Source organism: Musca vetustissima, unplaced genomic scaffold, assembly GCF_032173495.1.
Source record: "Musca vetustissima isolate MV318-11 ecotype Yass unplaced genomic scaffold, APGP_CSIRO_Mvet_v1 utg10349, whole genome shotgun sequence".
Lineage (NCBI taxonomy): Eukaryota > Metazoa > Arthropoda > Insecta > Diptera > Muscidae > Musca > Musca vetustissima.
In genome coordinates, this window is record NW_026879760.1 from 84,913 (window position 1) to 109,116 (window position 24,204).

Sequence of the window (24,204 nt, forward strand, 5' to 3'; positions counted from 1 at the left end):
ACGAATTTTGTATCAAGCTATGTGCACCACGTCGTAGTTGCTTTTTGAGATATTTTGGGCTAGAACCCAAGCGACCAATCCTATAAGCCTTCATTTGTCAATTATTGGAAATTTTCAATTTCAATTGGATTGACATTGTATTTAATTTTTTTTTTGTGAGAATATAAAAAATAATTGAGAAGTATATCATTGAATGTACACGCGATCATTGTATGTACACGGTTTTCTATAAAATCCACGTAAATTTTGGGACACATGCAAAGATGAAAATTAGAAGACAGTCGGAATAGTGTTCTGATTCTAAGATTCATGCCCTAGATCATTTTCTTGAAAATAATAATAATAGGAACATGTTGATCCTTATAGTACCTAAAAGGTTGCAATGTCACGAGAAATATCAAATCTTCTCCTAATCGTTGGTTAGTGTCTTTGAACTTATAAACACAACACTTCGCACTTTGTAGATTCCCTAAATCGGTGGGGACAATGTTTCAGCATTATGTGGTAATAAGTTGTCCATGCTCTGAAAAAATAATTTTCAAAATTACAGACATACCGATAATTAAACGGGAAATATTTATGGCAACTTTTTAATACGTTAGGCCAACCCAATTCGCTCAACGTCTTTACAATACGAAATCTTGGTCCTAAATAGAATTGTTTCCGCAAAAATGTGTTTTACCATCCCGGAATTATATATTACAGCTACTACAATGGGAATGGATTACAGCCGATTATATTTAAAAACGTGCCCAAATCCCCCATAGCATCGAAAATGTGGAGTACTATTATTAACAAACGTACTGTAATGTTATTACAAAAATCTGTGGAGGGTATAAAAACCAACCTAAAATGACGAAAATTATACATCAACTATATTGCTAGGCAAGACAACGTTTGCCGGGCCCGCTAGTATATATATATATATATATTATAAGACTTTTTTTTATAAAACAATAGTAAAATAGAATCAATAGTATCAATTCTAGGTGCTCAGAAAAAAGTAGCAATAAAATCACTCAATAAAAGCAATAATTTCTGATTAGAATCCAGCCTTTAAAGATTTCTAAATAGGAGCAATTTTAATTGAGTTTTAAGGAGATTTGTAAAATATATTTCATTTTGACAAATGTAATAATACGATAATTTTGACTTCCCTACACCGTACTATCATGGGTATATACTCCATTTATAAAACTTAAAGGGTGGAACACCAACGAGGGCTTGACCTGTTAAATTGGCTTGGTATGAAATGTCAATTTATAAAGGAGTATCAGAGACAATATTGATTTTGGGCGCCGTTCTCTTTTATTTATTTACAACAAAAATGCCAACGTACCATGCCTGAAGTCCTCTTATGTGTTTCCCCCCTAAGAATGTTAGACTGCTACCCCAAATAGGATGCTACTTTATAATTTACCAGTAGTCGGTTTGTTTTGTATTTGACCTCAAAGAAGTAAAAATTCCTATAATTAATTAATAAAAATGACTTGAATAATATTCAACAACGATATTGTCAGCTTCATTTGTGGAAAATTAAATTTATCCAACCATTTCAATTATTATGTAGAAAGACTATCTTTCAATACATACAACAATTTATGGTTTAGGAAAAAATTAGTGGACATAGATTTGTTGTCGATTTCAATAACACTGTGCGACAAATTTGAATTTTTTTGATAATTACCGGGAAATTCCAACAGATTATGAAAGAGGGGCTAAAAAAAGAAGACACGTGTATCGGCGTTTTGAAAGTTTACGTCGGGAGGTAACCTAAAAAGGGGGCCCAATATTCCCCCTTTTCAAGAATTTTGATTATTTTCGGATTATGATTTCTTGAAATCCTTGCATTTCTTCGGCAATGCAAGGATTTCAAGGTCTTCGGCAATATTACTGATGAAATATCGAGGGATATTTTGGTGCAACTTCTTTCTTTCTTAAAAACTATTGAATATAAATATATAGTTTGTTCTGAGACTTGAAGTGGATTTTGACGTAGAATATTTTATTCTTTGACATTATATACCTAAAATTAAGTTTCATGTTACTTTAATGCACTTTGTCGAAAAAATACTGGGAAATGTCTTTGAAAAAAAAATATAAGAACATTTTCAATTTTTGGTTTAAAATGTATGACTATATATTCGGTATATACATCATATATACAGATTTCTCTTGTTCAGTGACTTATGCTAAAAATTGATGGAGAATATTTTTGTCCCTTATACTATCTTTCTACAACGACATCTTGTGAGAAAAATAGGTAAAAACTAGTAATAAATACGATATTAACCCTAAAATGAGTTTTTGTTTTTTGAGATTTTTGACGTTTAGGCTGATTTTCGAGTTCTAGTCTATTCTGAGACTTATAGTAAAACTTTATGGCGAACATTTCTGTAGAATATTTTGAGGAGCTTTAACCCCGTTTTGAATGAGTTTTCAATCACTCCAGGAAAAGGGGGCCGAAAAGACCCCTTTAATGAGTCGCATACCAAAATATTCCTCGATATTTTATCAGTAATATTGCCGAAGACACTATATACCTAAAATGCAAGGATTTCAAGAAATCATAATCCGAAAATTATCAAAATTCTTGAAATGGGGGAATATTGGTCCTCCTTTTTAGGTTACCTCCCGACGTAAACTTTCAAAACGCCGATACACGTGTCTTCTTTTTTAGCCCCTCTTTCATAATCTGTTGGAATTTCCCGGTGATTATTTTCTGTGTTGCACAGTGTAATATTAAAATTTCATATTTTTGTATTCTGACTGTTTTTCTTAACACTAAAAAACATACAACACTTTCAAATTATTTGTAATTATGTTTTTTTTTTTTAATTTCCACTAACGATCCGTTCATAATCTGTCATACCCCTTGTAGCACCAGGAAATATTCATCGGAGAAGCCTATAGAAATATCCTGCAAAGTTCTAAAATATTAAGTCAATCTAGCTCGCAATGGAATCGGAATACAAAGCTAAAAATTTGAACAGAAGCATTTATTGGGACCTAATCACCTAATTAGATTTTTTATCCTATTACATTTTTATACAGTCGAGTACGCTTATAAAGAACACCGGTTATAACGAACATTCTTTATAGCGAACACAAGTTAATTTTTACGCTAATCATCACAAAAGTAAATTTTTACGCTAACCCTGGTAATCTTTACAAAAAGTTAATGAAAAAGAGAATCACCTTAAGCTGGGGAAAACGAAATCCATTATTTTTATTTGAACTATAGGAATTAATTTAACATGCTTCGGAATATCCGATTTGGGCCAAATATGTTGTTTTGTTGTTGATTTGTTGGCATTTTAAAGATAACTTCATAATGCCTGTCTTGTAGAAGTCCTGCCTTCTATTTGCAAAAAACTCTAGTAGTCGATTTTCACAATTTTCCCTAGACACCAATTTCGTATCATTAAAGAAATGATAATTGATAATAATCGCTTGATGCCAAGTCCGGGCTGCATTAAAACTTCCACACGACACCTCTCCTGTTGGCCAATTCTGGACGTTTCTGGTCAATTGGTCAACCGGTCCATAATAATAAATAATCCCCACCAAATGCATAGCTGGCCGTTAGTCCTGGTTTGGCCAACGTTTGAGGTGCTTCGCCGCTCTTTGACTACGATCGTTTTCGCACAGGGTTATCCGTTTTCTCATCTCCCATTTAAGAAATGGGTCCGATCTATCCTATATTTTTTTGGTTTTATTGGTGTGGCACTCGAACATCGAGCTTCTTTTTGAATCCAGCTTTATGTAAATGGTTTGAAACAGTTTTATGGTCGATTTTTAGCTCCTGGGTGATATTACGACTGCTTACATGCCGGTCAACTTCGATCATTTCTCCGATTTTATCGACATTTTCGACGACAAGCCTAAAGGATTTATTTTTCCCCAAGGTAATATTTTTTTTTCCAAACTAATAGATAATTAACTTGTTCTATAACGAACTAATCCGATTTACCCCTACTAGTTCCTTATAACTAGTTAAAATAGTTTTAATTTTGAAAGTCTATTCAATCTCAATCAGTTAAATGCCCAATTTATATTTAAATGATTTTTTGCTCTGACATTTTCTGAAATTATCCAAATATAATTCTGTTGAATTCTCTAAAAAATTCTTAAGATTGTCATGTCATTGTCAAATTCATAAAAGATTGTCATGGTTTTTTTCAAACACACAAGTCAACATTTTCTTCAGTACTTTTCACTCATGTATTGGATTTTAATCTTTCAAATTATTTTTGTTTCCAGAAATATAATATATATGACTATCTACAAATTATTTTATTAAGATGAACTTTAAATTACATAAAAAACCGGAACAGATAACTCAAGCACTATTTTTATTTAGAATAGCAACCGCAATAATAATTTAAAATTGTTAGAAAAATTTTGTACTTCGTTCTTTCCAAAGATTTCATTTCACATTTTAAAGAGCTTAAAAATGTAATTTTTATTGTTCCATAAATAAAAAAAGAAATTATTTTTTTCTTTGAATATTTAAATTTGAAGAATAAGTCAGAATCAATTTTGTATCGTCTATAATCATAAGGGATTTCAAAGTTCTGAACAAATAGTTTCCAAAGGGCTTACAAAACGTTGGCGACAACAAAAACAACAACAAATTTTGTTAGGCCCCTATTCAAAATTGTTTAACTTGTTCGCTCGACTGGTTGGGTTACTGTTGAATGTTGTAAGAAAAAGAACAACCCACAATTTAGCGGCAAAAAAAAAACTTATAAAAAAAAAGTAAGAAAAAAAAACAAATGCCAGACACCAGTATTTGCCATTGGATTTGTGTGTGTATGCGTAATTATGTTTGCAGCACCCAGTTGCAAACAAGTGCAACCATTTTGTATGACATCCATAGTTTGTTGTTATTGTTTTGTTTGTCTTGTTGTTACTGCCGTTGTTGCCGAAAATGGCAAATTGTGCATTGTTGTTGTTGCTTTTGCTTCTGTCGACAACGTCGCCACTACACTACTCTGTTCCCCACGCTGAGACAAATGAAAGAAGGCAAGCAAATAAACACCAAAAAAATTGCAATCATGTGAGAAAGAAAGGTGGGGCACTACACCAACTGCCTTTCATGGTGCTCTCAACAAAACCAGAGTATCGCACCACCAACACAGGAACAACAATTAATGCCACAAGTTTTTCTTCGTTATTTTCTTTTCTCGTCTTTTTTGTCTGTTCCTTTTTTTGTTATCGTTCGCCAAGAGAATCCTCAAGTTAGTTCCATCACGGTGTGCTCCATAGCCGATTGCGTGTACTTTTGTGTTTCCGCAAATCCATAAACGTTTAAAATCGTATTGAGCCTGTTCGGTTCTGTTTGGGTACATGAATTTTTCAACTGGCTTCAGCCAGCCAAAAGTATTTAAATTCCACTTAAATGAACGCGACGTTATTAAGGCAAACTGGCAAACGTCGGTGCTATTCCAAAAGGAAACTAAACAGAACGCCATACACACGAAACACACGGAACAGATTAATGTGAAAAATTCGAAAATTTGCTAAGGCCAAACAGGAGAAACAACAACAATAAAAACCAACAACGACGACGAGGAATATTCTTGGCTAATTGGAAGGTGGGGCAATTTGCTGGAGAAACTTGTATTAAGAGCGACGCATGCCCAGACGATTGGTTCACATGCCAAGACGCCATTTACAAGAAATAACAACAAGAAGAACAAATAAAAACACAACAAAACCTCTCCAACAACAGAGTAGCGAACTTTGTTTGGCTGAGCATAAGAATGCAGGGAGAATTCTTGTTGCTCAGACTCTCTGTGTGACAAGTGCATGAAGAAAAATACCAACTAAGTGCATGGAATAGAAAGAGAGCCACCACAGAGAAAGAAGGAAAGAGATGGCACAAGGTTGTTATTAATTTTTCGAAAATATTGTTCATGCCCTGATTTCCCCTGCACAAACATTCGAATAAAATTTAAAAGCATCTTCTTTGCTTTATATTAGCAAGAGAGCAACAAGGCCAGAGATAGACAAGTTCGAAAAAAGGTGTTAACACACCACCAATAAGAAGAGAACGTTGTTTTGTGTTGTGGCAAAGTGAGTGTCGCTACATCCCTCTCTTTCTCTCTTGTGTTACTGTGAATGGTGTGTGTGCATGCATTTCATTTTAGTTAGGGGAAGATGACTAGCAAACCCAAATGGATGGCAAAAACGACAACAACAACAACAATAATAACAACACATCCACAGCATACGACCAAACAACATACACCACCAATGTGTGGATACACACTGCGTACATTGTAACTTGCCAGTCCGGTTTAGTTGTACGTGAGACTTTGCTGCGCGCTAACGTTGCTCTGTGCTGGGCTGCAGACCGCTTAGAGGAAAAAATTCGTCTTATGAACTGACTAAACGAACACACAGCGACACACAAAAATACATTCGCATAACTTTGAATAAATCGCTCGATCCTGCTGTTAGTGAATACCGTAAAACGCGCGTTCATCGAACATCACCACCACCTACATTCGCATGCGGATTTTTTTTTGGAAAAGAATCAAAAGAAAAATAAGTGAAAAAAACTAAACGACCAAAATAAATTTTGAAATTTATCATTTTTGAGTTTTTATGTTCAGTTCGAATAAAAGGAAAAACAACAACAACAAAGAAAAGTAAAATAATAATTTATTTGCCAGGTATGAAACAAATTGGCAAACGAAAGTGACAGACGTTCTGGTGAAGAAAATTGGTGAAAATTTATTGCAAACATCGGCAACCACAACTTGTCAAAGAAAAATACAAATTAATGAAAAATAAACAAGAAAATAAGTTGGAAAAGAAAATTAAAAACAAATACATATAAAGCCCCCAATCGTATTCCTCCCCCTCACCTATAAAACATCATTGTCAGTGCCTTAAAACAAACAAACAAGCAAACAAAACCAATCTAGCAAAGGATAACAAAATACAACAACAACCGTAAATAAAATAAAACAAATAAAAATTCCAGCTCAAAACCAAATGTATTAAAAATTACACAAGAAAATCATCGGGAAAAAAGAAATTCAAAAAAGGAAAAAACAAACTTCTTTTTTTCAATTACGAAAAAATTGACATAATTTCGTGCATCAACAAAAACAACAACAACATTGTGGAATATCACATTATATAAAAAATTAATTTTTATTTGGAACACCAACGCTTGTTTTAAACATAATATATGGTAATGGCAGAGATTGGTGGCCATTTGGCTCACCAGCTTCCCCTACACAATCACAATCAAACTGGATTACAACCATCGCTGGTGATGAACCATCACCTGGATTTGGATTGTCATGGACATGATGTGATAAGTAAGTACAAAAATATAGAGATTTTCAATTCAAATCTCAGATTTACAATGAAAGATTTTATGATTAAAATTTGCCGTCGGCAAATTTAGCATAATGGGAATATCATTAGTCTTATATGAAATTTAAAGGTATAAATACTTTGGAATTTGGATTTGTTAAGTATTGAGTTATAAGAGAATATCGGAGTCATATTTGCATTCTGCCGCCATTCCTCTTAAATTATATGTTTTCTCTATAGACTCAATAATAGGGAAAAGTAGTTCGAAGTCATTTTGTAAAATTGCAAATGTAAAAAATCAACTTAAAAAAATCTCAGCGTTCAATCGGAACGATCGTTGTAACTAAATTAAAAAAATAATAATTTTAAAACCCTGCGAAGAGATGCGACTGAATAGAATTATTTTATATTCACACAGTCCACAATTAGGCTCTCAGAATCGCTTAAAAGTCTGTTTGGTTATTTCAATTTCCATAATTGATAAAAAATATGACTATAATTTATAAAATTTGTTATAAATTTAGCAACATATTTGGCAAGGTGTATTTAATAAGGTGTATGCATCAGCTACAACAACTAACATTTTACAAAAACAACATTGCTGTCAAGGTGTATTTAATAAGGTGTATGCATCAGATACAACAACAAATATTTTACAAACACAACATTGTTGTTATAGAAATTAAATTGTCATGCTGACAATAAGTTTTTGACAAAAATAAACAAAAACAATATTAATTTATTTAAGTCAAGAACTATTCTTTTAGGAATAATTAATGAATTTGTGTATTCTTGGGTTATTGGCGGTTTTAGGTGAATGAAAAATAAAGTTTTAGACCTGGTAGCGATTAATTTTCAGTTTCCCTCATGCAGCCCATGGCTCCTTGTGATGTTGTTTATATTGTGAATTACAATCTATTTTTTCTATGGAGTGGCTTAAAATTTTACCTTCTTAAAGAAAATTGTATGTCCTTCAATTTCAATCCCCGGCCAAAGACAAAATCATGGAAATTGTGTTAACCGTATAAAATCTTTTTATAAGCGTATTTAACTTCCGCCGAGGATTGTGACAAGCACCAAGGGGCCGATTCCAATAACATAATATCCTCGATTTCATGAGTAGCTGGGATTTATGGACAGATTTCCACACATAACATAAAATTTGTGGACCAATCGGCGAACGGGGTTATAACTGATTTGAGCATAGGTTTCCTTTCCGTCCGCCTCTATGAATGTATTTTCTTTAATTTTTGTTATTAAAAAATACTACATTTAAAGGCCATTTTGGAAATCGCAATGTAATATTGAAAATGTTTTTGACAATTTACTTTACAAACAATAAGGAAAAAAGTTTGAAACCATATGATTGTCACTTACACCTTATTAAATACGCCTTGATTGCTGTTATAGAAATTAAATTGTCATGTTGACAATTAGTTTTTGACAAAAATAAACAAAAACAATTATTAATTTACGTTTATTAATTTTTGTCGAGAACTATTCTTTGAAGAATAATTAAGGAATTTGTATTTTCTTGGATTTTTGGCAATTTAAAGTTTAAGACCCGGCCACGAATTATTTTGAAATGTTTTCAACGTGTATCCCTTGGTTCCTGGTGATGTTGCTTATATTGCAAATTAAAATATTTTTCGAAGAATTGCCTTCAAATTTCGCCTCCTTAATGAAAGTTTGGTGGACGTAAATCGCCGGCCAAAACTAAATCAAGGAAATTGTGTTGATCTTGTGCAATCTGTCTATAGGAGTATATCAAAGACTTTCACCTTTGGATTGATTTTTGGAATCTGCCTATTTCAATATAGGCTACGTATGTGTAGCTAGGATTTATGAACAGATTTCAACACGGGATACAAAACATAAACTATTTGGATCAAATCAGCGAAAGGGTTTAAAACTGATTTAAGCCTAGGTTTCCTTTTCGTCCTCTCTATGAACATATTTTTTTTTATCAAAATCCTAAATTTAAATTCAATTTTGTAAATCGTAATTAATTGTTGAAAATGTTTTTGACAATTTACTTTACAAGCAGAAAAGAAAAAAGTTTAAAATCATATGATTGTCACTTACACCTTATTTAATACACCTTGATATTTGGGTGATTACAAAATGTTTAAAAATACAAATATTTTTCAAAATGTTATCAAGGTCTGATATCTTCTAAAAATAGTTTTATAGTCCCGAATTTAAAACAAAATATTATTACAAAGGTCGCATTTAAATAAAAATTGCACATTTTTTGCGTTTCTTCATAACCTTATTCAGATCTTTTTGAATTTCTTTTTGAAATGAGGAAGTTTTTTTTTCTTTCAATCGTTTATATTTTCAAGAAGTTTTCATAAAATCTATATAAAAGCTGATGTAGTTGGTTCTGTAACGAAATTTAAATTAATTTTTACAATGAAGATTTAATACGAATAATGTAATTACATAGTTTTCGTATATAGGAAGAGCTTCGAAGATTTCGGGAGTACAGATTTTTTAATCGCAATATTTTCCCAAACATGTGAATTATTCAGATTAAGTAAAAAATTTTGTAATTGATTAATAGAAGGACGCATTTAATAATTAGGGATGGGTGCTTCTATTTCTTCTTCCCATTGATTAATTCATTCCGGAAAGATTAATTCTTTGCGGAAAGCATTTCAAATCGAAATGGCTATAAATAGATATTTCGGGATTTCAGATTGTAAAAGGCTGTCTTTCATTTGTTCCTTTGCATAAGCCAAAAAATCAAAATACAAACATTTCCTTTTAGAGTATGTGCAGATTACTCGGAATGTAATCGGAGAAATAGTAGACCATAACGAAAATATATACAACTTAGTACTGCAATCCTTACCTTTTAATCAAACATTTTTTTCATTCACTCAAATCCCTTTAAATTCTGCAATTAATTTTATTTTTCTTCTATTTATAACGTGAAAAATATTGAGTTCACAGACTTGTGTTAAAAATTTCGTATTGAAATTTTCAAAATCAGATAAAACGCATAAAACATAATACAGTCACACATACACACATTTTTTAATTTTGAGAATTTTTAAATATATTCATTTATAAATATTTTGGCATCTAACAAAACGTCTTGAAAATATTTCCATCATTTGCTGTGAATTTCTTGTTTTTGTTTTATTTGAATAATTCATTTTCACGAATCCCTGTATATAAATATTCATTTCAGACTAAAAGAAAAATATTGGTATTGAACATCTGGAATGAGATACACACATTTTCCAGCATTCCTTTCCTTAGCACAAAATTTTTCCGTTGACAATAAATTCTTACGAAATATATTATTGTCTTATAAATTTCCTGTGTTTATTATTCCTCCTCATAACATTTTCTCCTTCATCAAAAAATTTAAAAAATAAACCTGCATAAAATCATTACTTCTTGGATTTCTGGTCAAATTAAAATTTTTTTCCCGCAAAGATAAAATATGGTTTATGTTATAACTTGGTTGTCCTGCTGCTGCTGGTCATTAATCCAACCATACTATAACAACAACAACAGCAACTGGGCGATTGCCAAAGATTAACCTGATTGTAAATATAAAAATAAATAAACATAAATAATCAAAAAAAATAAAAATACAAAAATCATTTACCGGTTAATTTTCGTAGTTAATTGCAGCAAATGTTTAATGATAAATTTCGTTTATATTACAAATCTAACGTGTGTGTGTGTGTTTTTTGTGAGTGTGCAACCGAACGAACAAACGAGTGTGACGATGATCACGATTCCGATGATCATTTAAATTACTCTTGATTTGGTGACATTAAAAAAAAAACATTGATACTCGGCCGCGAGTTGTCGGTAGTCATTTGGAAAGTGTGCTGCCTGCTCTGTCTGTTTTGCCAGACATCGTTGTTGGCAAATTTTTGTTGTTGATGTTTTTGTTGTTATTTTTTTTTATTATGTATGGAGGTATGTACGCCACAAGTTGAATGACATTTTTATGAGTGAGTGTGTGTTTGAGCAAAGCTAAACTAATTAGTTAATAATTACAAAATTAACAAAAAAAATGCAAAACAGCTGCAACAATAACACAAAAGAATATATGAAAATGTTAAAGATCAACGCTGACGTAGAAAGAGATCAGTGAATAAATAAATTCACTCATTTAACACAAGACCAACATGAATAAATTTCAAAAAAAGTCCAACAAATTTGTTTCTCTGATTCATTCACTTTGAAAATGAAATATTATCATTTGATGTGTGATTGTGTGTCGGCTTTTTAATTTGTTACCAGAAACCAGTTGCAAACACAAAGGGGAATAAATTTTTTTTGAAATTAAATATTTGTTTAATAACATTTTATTAGATGTGTTCTGCAACCCTAGATTTTTTTAAATTCAAAATATCAAAATTGTTTTTTAACAATAAATAAATATATTTATAAAAATCCGTAGATTATAAATATAAAATTATAAGAATTCTTCAAAGATTATTAATTTAAAAAATTCGAAATATGAAAAAAATCTTTAAAGGATGACAAATGACAAACATTTCTTAAAAAAATATTTGTAAATAATAACTTTAAAAATACTCTTAAAAAATGTATAAGAGTATCATAAAAAAAGAAAATAATAATAACACGTTTTCAATATTTCATTATGTTCGCTTATTTAACTTCGCTAAATATTTCCTTGATTTTTTTTCTTTTCATTTTAATAATTTTCCCCAAAAAATCAAATTTCAAAGTCAACATCATCAAAAAAATCAATCCATAATAAACTTCCGTCATTGTAAATAATTAATAATTACATGCGTTTGAAAATAAACTAAATATTTAATAAATTCAAAAAAACAAATACAATAACAACAAATATTACTAGATTTTGTTCATTGCAGCAATTCGCAGAACCAAGTGATGTAGGAAAAACTAGCAGAATTTTGAGTAGTAGTTTTTGTAATACAAATTAAATGCTAAATTGAAATTTAATGAGCGAGAGAGGCGAAAAAGTTGATTGTGTCTGTGTGCAGTCAATTGATTTGGTGCATTTACACATTTTGTTGACATCAGAAAAAACTATATGTCTAATTAATAAATCGTTTGACTGGCAAACTTTTTTTTGGTAACAGACATCATCTAAATGATAATTTAATATATACCCAATGGTGTATGGAACTAATTGACAATTAAACCATTCATATGACACTACATTTGCTTACCTGTTAGCAGTTACCACAATTAGTAGCACATCAAATATCAATTTGTTTCCATTTATGTTGGCATTTGATGTTTTATTTCATATTCTATGAAATTTGTTAAAATAAAAATAATAATTTGTTTATTAATAGAAATCAATCTCATATAATCAATTAACATATTTGCTTTCAAGTTAATTTTAGTTACCTAACAAGTAACATTAAGGCAATTGGCACTTTCCATATTTTTCTGATGTATTTAAATATAGACAAAAATATGTTTCCAAAAATTTGTTTTAATTAGTACAATTTGACTTTTTGTTGTTAAACTATTTGTTTATATGTCTGTCTGTCTGTTGTGTCCAGCCGTCATCTGGTTTTTTCTTTTTTTGAATGATTTTTAATGATTATGCGGTTGAATTAGAAAATAAAATCAATTGTTATGTGTTTTTGCTACCACACAAGTAATTATTATTAAATAGTCATATCACCCAAAAACATCATTGGGGCAAGTGTTTTTTTTTCGATTACATTTAAATAAAATTGTCATTTTATTAGCAATTTAAATATCCATGCAATTTGTTTATAATAATTAGTTTTAATTTTATATAAAATTGCACAGCAATTAAAATTTTGTAAACATCGCTTGGTTTTTGTTCAATGTTTCATTGGAGATTTTCATTTAATGGGATTTAAATTGTCATTCAGTTTTGAAACAAAATATAAAAATATTTGTTAAATGTTATAATGAAAATATTGATGTATATTTATTATTACCATATAAATATTGGAAAATATATAATATCGTAGAATTAGATAAAACAGTAGGGGTCAAGGTTAGCGTAGAAAGTCGACAAATTCAAGGAACAATTTTAAAGCCAATATTATAATCAACATTTTAATAAATTAAAAAAATTGAATTCTTAAAAAGTATTAAAAAAAATTTCGTTTATACTTCAATCACACAAATTAATTTTAATTCTTGAAATGTTTCTTATAATATTCAAAAAAATACGATCGGTTCCAGAACCTACAAAAATCTATATGTTCTAAAAAAATAGAATTCCTAAAAGTATGCTCTGCATTTTCAAAATTAATAGTATTAAAATGTATTAAAAAAAAATCTGAAAGGACCTTCGCAATTATATTTTGCTTATATTTTGCAATACTTTAACCATTATTGGATTTTTCCAAAACCTACAAAAATCTAGAAGTTTTTAAAAAAATTGAGTTCCTAAATGTATGCTGTGTATTTAAAAAATTAGTATTATTCAAATGTATTTTTAAGAATATTTTTGAAAGGATCTCGCAATTATTTTTGCTAATATTTTGTGATGCTTATATACTGGTTATTGGATTTTTCAGTTGCCATTTTTGGGTCTAGTGAAATTTAAGAATATTTTTTGAAAACATATTTTGAATTAAACCGATTTCAAAAAATAAAATTAAATATTACCGCCAAAAATTAATTAAAAAATAACTTAAAATTAATTTCGAACGTCCTTCCAAATCTAAAATATCCTTAAATATCGATAAAAAATACTTAGTAAAGTCTAATTTCTTCAAAACATATTCTTAAAATTAATTCAGACTATATAATACTTTGTTAGTTTAAAAATAAAATAAAATACTTTGTTAGTTTTAAAATCAGAGCATACTTTTAGAAACTAAACTTGGACTTTAGTAAATACAATTAATTTATCGCTGGTAAAATATCGAATTCTTTCTATTATATAATTGTTGGTCATGGTCATGGTCCTACAGTTAAATTAATAAAATTTATTCTGCTAGTATATTCCGAACCAAACAGCTGATCATATTATAAACCTCGATAATTTTTCTCCCAAAAGTATGCAGCGAAATTCGTTGAAGAAGTTTTGAGCTTAATTGTTTTGTAAATACATATAATTATAAATTTAATTTAATTTTCGATTTGGAACTCGAATAATCCAGTTCCTCTTAATAAAATCCATTTTCCTTTTATAATTTTCAAACACTTTTATTTACATATAATAATATGTGTCTGTATATAATATTTGTTTTATAATATGAAATATTTACGTATTTTAATACATCTTCTTCCTGCAACATAAACTGAGAATGTGTAAACAAATTCTGCATGCAACGACAACAACAACAACATGCAATAATTTATAACGATTTAATTATTATTATCGAAAAGTGCATTAGCATTATTTATAAATGTATGAAACTTAATTAAAATTTATTTAAATTTGCAAAAACAACAACACAAAAAATCATATTCTCTTAATCACATAAATATCTAATAATTCTATGATACAGATGTGTATACATATTATGTGTGGATACATAAAATGTATTATCATTCTAATGATGGCAAAACATTAGATGCATATTTTCTCCCCCAATAACAGGCAATTTTCAAATATAAACATATCTAGTGTTTGTGTGTGTATATGTGTGTAAGGTAACATGTGTCATAAGTAGATGCATCATAAATTAAGTTAAGACCATTAAAATTTTAAACACACAAATTGCACAAGGAATTCTCAATTCGAAATCTTAACCAAATGCAAGATATTATTCTTTTGTTTTGTTATTCCTTCGTTGTTGTTTTTTGTCTCTTCTTATTCTTTGTATAAATTAATGAATTAATAATTTGCTCATCAATGCTTTTAATAATAGATTTTAATTGAGACATTTTTGAACAAAAAATGTATAAATAATAATAAAAATCCTGAATGGATTAATACCCTGCCCAGAGAATTTTACGTTTAAGGAGAAATAAATTATCTCCATTGTTAGATTACTTTGATGAATTTATTTATATTTTTCTAAGCCCCTGAAAAAATCAACACAAGACATTATTTCAAATGCAATTTTTTATTTTATAAGAAAATATTTACTTAATAAATAAAAATAGAAAAAATGTTAATATTTAATAAATTAATGAAGAACTTGTAATGCCAAATAAGCAAAACTAGCTACAAAACATTGATCTAAACTTAATTGCCAAGCACAAATAACAAATTTGCCCAAGTCAACAACAAAACAAAAAGCAAATTCTATGCTTCAATCTCTTTGCCTTGTTTTGTTGTTGCTGCTGCTGCTATTATGCCCTTTAGTTAGATTCGTTAAAGTTCACATTTCCGAAAAAAAACAAAAATACTGAGAGGATTGAGAATTAGTGGACCAACTAAAAGTTAACTTTAGTTTTTCATGGCTGAATTGTCCACGAATCATTTGAAGTCATGTATTTGTAACCCTGTAAAATATTGTGTGAGTTAGTAAGTGTGGCTCTGTGTATGTGTGTTTGTATGGGTATTCGAGAGTTTGGATATATATTCAACGTTTTGTTGCGAAAACAATTTACATGAAAAATACATTAAAAATGTTTACTGACATACAAAACTTTACGTCTTTTTTGTCGTTGTTGTTGTTGCCGTTTTGGTTTTTGTTTTCTTTTTCATTGACTTGTTTGTGTCTCATTGTCGTCTTCGTTGTGGCGTTTTTAAGGGAAAAACAAAATTTGAAAAACTAACACTTTGGTAAATAGAATTGCAAATATTTTTTTAATAATAAACAAAATTGAAATAGAATCTTTTAAAGAGTTCAACAAAATATAGACAATAGTCTTTTTAATTTTAAAACACTATTTTAAATTTTTTTTTAAATGCAAAATCAAGCGTCCTATGTCACATGCATTAACACAAAAAATTTTCGCAGCATACTTTCAGGAGTTTAATGAAATCAGCTGGTTGGTCCTAAATTTACTAGTAGAATACAAATTATTGAATTAACTACAGGAAATTGAAATAACTATAGGAATATGGCCATACCAGATTATATTTTAGTACAAAAATACTATATACAGAGAACTGTTTATGAATTTTTTTCAATTTTTTCTAAAATTTTAAAATTTTGCCTACTTTTAGGGGTTTTACATATATTTTATACCTGTAGGTCTATTCCGTAACTTTAAACATTGGTATTGTAAAAACAATAAAACAAACAAATGAACTTGTTGTAAAATAAACAATATCGAATATTGTTAAAAAGTTATAGAATAGGCCTACTGATTTCTTTTAAAAAAACAACCATACCAATGTTTATTTGTTGTTTCTATGTGCATGCATTACACTTCCCCATTCAAGAAAAAACAATAAGAACAACAACAAATCTTATTTAAATTATGCATAACGCCTCGCTGTAAAGAACAAAGCACAGTAGCCGGTTTAAACGATAAATGATTAGAAGTTTCCATGATACACTGGTACATACATACATATATCAGTTTCACAAAATTCACAAAATTACTGTTATCAGTTGGACCAAACAACAAAATTGTTGCTTGCGCTGTGTTGTGGCAGCTGTTTAAAATTGGCGCTTTTGGTATTTTTTTTTCTAGTGGCAAATTAAAGTGTCAGCAGTTGCCACATGTTAGGCTACCGTATTTTGGGGTTCTTTAATATTCATTCATTCGGTTCGCTTGTTCATTCATTTACATTAATTTACAATATCATAATCACGCTCACACATACATATACATATATGTGATAAATTAACCATGTGATATATTATAGTCTTTTTAATATTAACTGACTATCATCAACAAACAACCAGGCAAGGTTGGGCCAGACACATATGCACACACACACACACTCTCACACAACCACCATAAGCCATGTGGAAAAAATATTTAGTTTTTGTAACAGAATCGCAAAAACAAAAACGCAAGGAAACAAAATTGAAAAAATACTCACCGCCACAGTACACAGACATGAATAAATCAACGTTGGCGCTGTTTTTTTGCAAAGCCGCAACCAAAATAATATAAACCGCCAAACACTGAGAGTACTTCAAACAATCTCAAATATACACAAAACACACACATACACTCACATGCACATAGTCATTAAAATGGGGAGAACCGACGACAAAAAATGGCCACAATTACACTCGCACACACATACACATTTATATTTATTACAGAATTTAGCAACAAAAAAAGGAGCAACCATATTTGTCTGTGTGTGTGTTTATTTTCAATGATATAAAAAGGAAAACATGCAAATGCAGACACTGAGAAAAAAAATGGAAAAAATATTAATTTGTTAATAAAATAAAATGCATAAAAAACATATGTTTTGTATTTGATTTATACATAGTGTTGCATACTTTTAGGAGTTAATATATCTGTTAGTTTGAGAAGAGAAGAGATAACATGAAATCATATCCTTAATGCCGCATCAGCAAACCCTGGCACGCGTGCTCTCTTCGAGAGTACTTTGTATGATAAAGAACGAAAAATAGCTCTCTTCCTGACCCTACCTTAAACTGTTATTATCTCTATAACTTCTCTTACAAGAATAAGTCTATTTCACTGGTGTTTAAGCTCAGTGCTAAACGGGCATAATGGAGAATCACATTTAGTTTGTATACTTGAGTATCCACTAATTTCTCCAAAAATTATGTAAAGTCTAGGATTTCATCGAATGCCATTTTATGTGCAAGGTTTGATTTCCGAAAAAACATCCTTATTTTCGAATATATATAAAAGCTCGCTGCATACTTTTAGGCGCATTTATGTCATACTTTGAATTTTTGTAAATTGTGTCAAGTTTCTTTTTATTTTTCACTGGGAATAAAGAATGACGTCTTGTAACTGATTTAACAAAATATAGTGAAATATAACTCTTAGTTTTTTTTTTTTGTTTTTTTTTCAAGTGGATTTTCTTAAATATTTCTTCCAGTGTAATTGCATTTGCAAGCTAATATATAATTTATGTCCATAAAAAAATACTTATTTTTTAAGTTGGCTTGTCTGCTGTTAGTTGTTTCAGTGAGTGTATGTGTGTGTTATGCCACGCCCGCATATTGCGTGCAACCAAACATTTTTTCCATATTATTTTTTTGTTTTTCAAAAACCGCCAATATTCACACAACTACCGAGAACCGAAGCAAATAATAACATTGTAGCAGGCGTATATTGTTGAGAGGCCAAAGCGCTTATTAAATGCATGCTCCCAGCGGGATGCCCATACAAGCTCCATGAACATTTGCTTGCCGTGGTGTTAGCATATGAGCGTGTGAAATTCAGAAAAAAGGCCATCCATTGCTATTTATGATGGCCATTTTACAGGCACTCCAGACAGACATGGGCATGTTAACGAACCAAAGGCTTCACAACGCACTTCGTCATTTAATTGTGGGCCATTGACGGAGAGTATCTACGCCTACTTGTTTCATTTTCGCCTCGTTTTGCACAGGATCCTCTGTGTAATACCGGTAAAACAAGTTGAAAGTTACAACATTTTTTTATTTTCGTTGGTCCTTGTAAAACATGAAAACCGTACGGTATTCATTGGAAAAACAGAGAGTGAACAATTTTTATTTCTGGCTTTATTTGTTTTTTCTTCTTCTCCTTTTTTGGCCATAGAACTGCATGTCACATGCAATCTGAGCTTTTAAAAAACAAAAAAAAAATAGTGTAAAATAACCAGTAACACTATAAAACACGGCAGCCCAGTTTTTCATGACACGAGGATCCACAAAAATCTGTGGAAATGTGAATTTGGCAGCCGAGAGAGAGGAGGAGAGAGAGGGAGAGAGTGGATACCATAAAGTCTAATGGTTGGAATTTTTGGTCTGGTTTATGGCAATCGTAAATCATGCCTCAAGATATTTATGTCAGCACTCATGTATTCAATGTGAATACAACATGCGACTTTTTTGCCAGTTCTGCTCGTTATACGACACACCGACACACACACGCACACACTGACACTTCGTAGAGAGAAAACGGCAAAAACGAGTACGAGTACATCATGTGCTAGCTGTTGTTTGCATAAAACATGCGGTTTGATTGCAACAATGCTGAGTGAGTATCTGTACTCGGTAGACGACATACAACTGTTGTTGCCAAAAGGTAAAAACTGGATATATTCTCACACACATGCACGCACACATACAACAGTCATTTGTCTGTTCAGCATATAGTGAAACAACCATACATCCACCCACCCACTTTTAACAAGTCAAAACAACGCCCACATATCTGTTCTCAAACTTCATTCGGGCTGTTTCATTCTACAATCATTGCCGCAGCAACAAACGGTGACAGCAGCATCATTACATGTTGCAACAAAATATTGCAAGTGTTGTTGTCGTCGTCGTTGCGGTAGCAACAAGAGAAAGAGGAAAACTTTTGTACCAGACAATGAAGCCAACCAATTGTTACATGTTTTCATGAGAGATATTCTCGGGTGAATAAATCATTATTACTGCATTGCCAAACACGTTTACATACAAACATGCAGCAGCACTGAACTTCCTCGCGCGATCTCCCTCTCTCTATGTCATAGACCCCCTTTTTGTGGCACATGTGTAAGTACGAATATATGTGGCACAGTCATCATGTTAAGATTTCTTTGGAAATCTTTTTTTTTTTCAAATCCTACCTTGTAACAAATTTTGATTGGAACTATATATCAGAGTTGTTGTTGCTGTGGTTGGTTGCCATGTCCTTTGAGACATTTTGAAGAAGCTACGATAAAGTTTTCTTTTGCTGTGGTTTTTCAAGTATGTGTGTGTGTATTTTTCTATAACATTTTGTGGTCATGTCAGGTAATTTAGTGTCAAAATTTAATTTATTCGACATTATGTCATATTGATGTATGTATATGTAGTATGCATACATGCACATGCATGTTGTAATTGTAATGTCAGATAACTAAACAACTAATGTTGTTATGACAGGTAATCATTTGATGCCACAAAATAAATTACATACATTTGAATACACATAAATATATCACAAATGTGCATAATAATTGAACTACCGAGAAGATAGTAGAAACCTGAAAACAACAACAAGTCATATTTTAAAGTTCCGAAATTTTGATATAGGGATTGAAAGAGAGAGGTGCAAGATAATCGATGTTTAATAGAGATATTTTATTCGACAAGTGGAAATAATCTTTGACTGTCTTTTCGTGAAGGCAATTACATTATATATCTCTACAATAGTTTCGAACATTTTTGGGTTAAGATTTTAGATTTTTAGTCCTGTGAATATTTTGAAAAATTATACGATTTTAAGAAAAGCTTTTGCCAATGTTTTCATCAATCAATAACGAAAGTTTGAAATTTGAGAGTCGATCGGTTCCGACCAAAAATAAAACCAAGTATGACTATTTCGGTCGCTTCCCTGGAACCGAAATTTGAGGGCTATTGGGAAAATATGTTTAAAGCTTAAAGAAATTAACAAAAGGATACCACCAGGAGCGGATCTTGCAGATTAATTAGATTTGGCAGGGAAAAGTTTACAAGTTTCGATCGTAAGTGTCGTAGACAGTTTCTGAAATAAGTTCAACTTGAATGCTAAATTCCGAACCTATTGAAATATATAGATATAATATTGAAAATAAATATAGTAAATTTTAAAGTATCAAAGAACGATTGTCCTACTGAACATACAGGTTATGCCGTTGTGCACTACAGTAATGTGTCGCAGAACATAGATACAGACAAACAGGATGAGAACATGTTATATCGCCACGGATGATTTAAACAGCCGATTTAAACATTTTTAAGGATTTAGCTATATTTCGAATCATTCATTCATTTATACTTTAAAATATTCCCAATATTTCTTTTTCCCAAAGATTCAGAAAAAGTAGATGCCCCTACGTAAAGGAAATCACCTCATTATCCCAAATTATCTACTAGATAATTTCTCATAGAATGACATGCTGTCAAATCGAATTGCTAACCTTGGTCAAATGAAATTTATGTGTGGGTTCTTGGTGGTCCATTTGTTATTGGATTTGTTGTTGTTGTTTTTTTGTGTCTTTGGGATTTAAAAAAAAAGGTATGGGTAGTTGGGATTTCATAAAAAGGTGCAAAATCAGATAAACATCGTCAACCGAAGAATTTATGAGGTGCGCTTGAATATCTTTATTGAGGAATTCGTTGAGCTATGCGAAACACGGAATGACCAAGGTATGACAATATTTTTGTTGGTGATTTTTTTTTACCAAAACCACAAACACCGGATGTGGCAAATAAAATAAGCTAAATATATTGCTTCATTCAGACAAGTTAATAAATTCTCTAAAGGAGACAAAGAAAACAAAAAATATGTTTCATATTACCACTTCCAATTAAGCAAAGAACCACTTAGACGCGCCAAAGTCTACACAATGCTCTTCAAATTGTCATTTGAATAAGGATTTACACTTAAAACTCTAAGAGTACTTAACAAAAAAATCGAGTCAATTGCCTAAAATTTCACTTTCCAATAGTCTGTCTTTTCTGTCTCTCTCTCTCCCTGTCTGCCCAACATGTACTCCATTTGCCATTAACTCCGCAACTGGTTACACAACCATATCGAAAAAGGCACTCCAAGTTATCTTTATTTCGTCTTCGTTTTTTCTTCCACAATTGATCTTCTTTGCCACGCATGATCTGTGAGCAGCTCCTGTAAACGCTGTTGATTATTATGGCATCCCGCAGAGATTTACAAACAGCAAACAAAACAAAAAATCCCCCTCTAGAGTTACACACAGCGGGAAGTTTCATTCATGAAATTTTGCCAGCTACCTAAACCTTCAATAGCAACAACAATAACAAAAAGTAAACAAACACCTACATGTGAACGAGACGAAAGGCGAGCGGACGGACCGACGGACAGACACACAATGCGAATGAATGGCTTTGAAATAATTTAGTTTAGCTCGAGCCGTATAATTACGGCTTAACGTCACAACAAAACAATTGTATGTCGTACAGACAAGTGTATGTGTGTGTGCGTGCATGTGTATGAGTGTATTTAAGATTTACAGACAGTCATATTTTCATGTCCTTAAATGTTTCTCTTCTTGTTGTCGTCGTCGTCCTCATATTTAAGATACTTAATCCTAAATGACCAGCCATTGAACTTGATGACGACACTCGCCCAGAGTACTTTGTCCTGTCTCGCCACCATATAATTGCCATTGATGATTTGTTATGGATATCCTAAAATTTTTTGTTTGCTTATGGCTAACTGAAACATATCCTTAGTCAATTGCCTTCTTCTTCCTTGTCTGCTTTGCTTTTGTAAATTCATAAAGGACGAAGAAAAAGGCCATAAAAAGGTGTGGGCGTATGAGTTTTTAATTACGTTGTGTGTTTTTGTTCGGCTATTCGATTACCTGTCACGAGACTTAAAGTTAAATATTTTGAATTGTATTAAATTGCCATTAGAACAGCATTTAGGGTAAATATTTCCAATTTGTTTTCGATCAATAAGGAATTAAGAGGGCAGGGTGTAAAGAATGTGTAGTTATATAAACATAAGTAGAATCTAATAAGACATGAACTCCAGGTACATATTGATAATGTCTGCCATAAACATTTTTCCAAGAATATTGTATATAAAAATTATTAGGACCTTTCCTATGTTCCAATCATACATCGAAAAAACCAAAAACTCGACCATTAAATCAAGTTAGGACTAAGGAAAAGTCGAAAATCGATTGTTTGTTAAATTGATCGTGAAATCGATTTTCAATCAAATTTTAAATATATTTTTAATATTTTTTGTTCCGATTCTGCACATCTAAATTTTTCTCTCGGAAATCCAGAAAATGTCTGCCATTTTAGTTAGTAAAATCGAGCAGAATTCGAAACATGTGAGATGTAAGCTTCTATCCAAAACTCATGTTTCTATTATTAACCGAATACATTCAGAACTCTTTCAGATTTGTCTGTATCCTATTATTTTTTATTAATCCAGAATGTGTACTCAAAACCACAATTAAATCACAATTGTCTATGAGATAAATCAAAAATTTAAATCTTATCAAAAAACACAACTAAAAACCCAACCTTTATGATTTTTTTTTTTTTTTTTTTTTTTTGGGGCCCACATTGGTAATAAATCTAAGGAGATAATAAAAAAAACGTTGGGAAAATAACTCCCAAAAAATAATAAAAATCACACTTATCTTCGGACAATGGATAGCGCCATTTTAAGCCTTAGAAGCCTCGACTCAACCAAATGACCTTTTTCTTGACGCCTCTTGAAAATCAAACAGAGTCCAAAAAAATAAAAATGAAGAGGGCTTTGTGTCTACTTTTTAAGCGGCTTTACACTCTCCTGTGCCTCTTCTTCTTCGTTGTTTGTCTACATACTTATGAGACATTAAGCAGTTTATAGGGTCGGCAGTTAGGGTATCTTTTTGTGTGTGTTGGGTTTCAAAAATTGGTGTGTCATCGCAATGTCTGTCCGCCAGCCAGCCAGCCAACCACTTTACATGAGCCATTTAATTCAAGTGTTGAGATTTTTTATGACCCCCAACTTGTTGTTGAATCTTAATATATTTACACGATGCGGTTTCTATTTGATGCACCGCTGCTGCAATGAATTACATGACATCTAAAAACCCAGTTGATTGGCTGGCCAATGTCATGCGAGAAGACCACCTTATGGATTGTGGTGATGATGCCGATGACGACAACTCTCCTCTGCAAAGATAGAATCATCACACACCAAACTGTTTGGAGGGGATTTATTTAAGCTGCTGTGTGTTGCCGTCGTTTGGTTTGACTTCAGACGGTGGTACACCTGAACTACGGTTCTCTGATGAAACATTTACTTTGTTCACTTCAGAATTTTTATTTCATTGTTTGTTTTTCTTTCTGAAAATAAATCCAGCCAGCTAGCTAG

General features: G+C 31.2%; 1 protein-coding gene across 1 annotated transcript in view; it reads left to right on the forward strand.

Moving 5' to 3' along the window:
- Nucleotides 1-7,171: 7,171 nt before the first annotated feature.
- The window catches only part of LOC133324880 (insulin gene enhancer protein isl-1), a 45,335-nt gene continuing 28,302 nt past the window's right edge, over nucleotides 7,172-24,204 (forward strand). Inside the window, exon 1 of the mRNA XM_061533707.1 lies at nucleotides 7,172-7,340. Within this exon, the coding sequence (XP_061389691.1) occupies nucleotides 7,208-7,340 (133 nt within the window). The 5' untranslated portion in view covers nucleotides 7,172-7,207. The remainder of the gene's footprint in view (nucleotides 7,341-24,204) is intronic.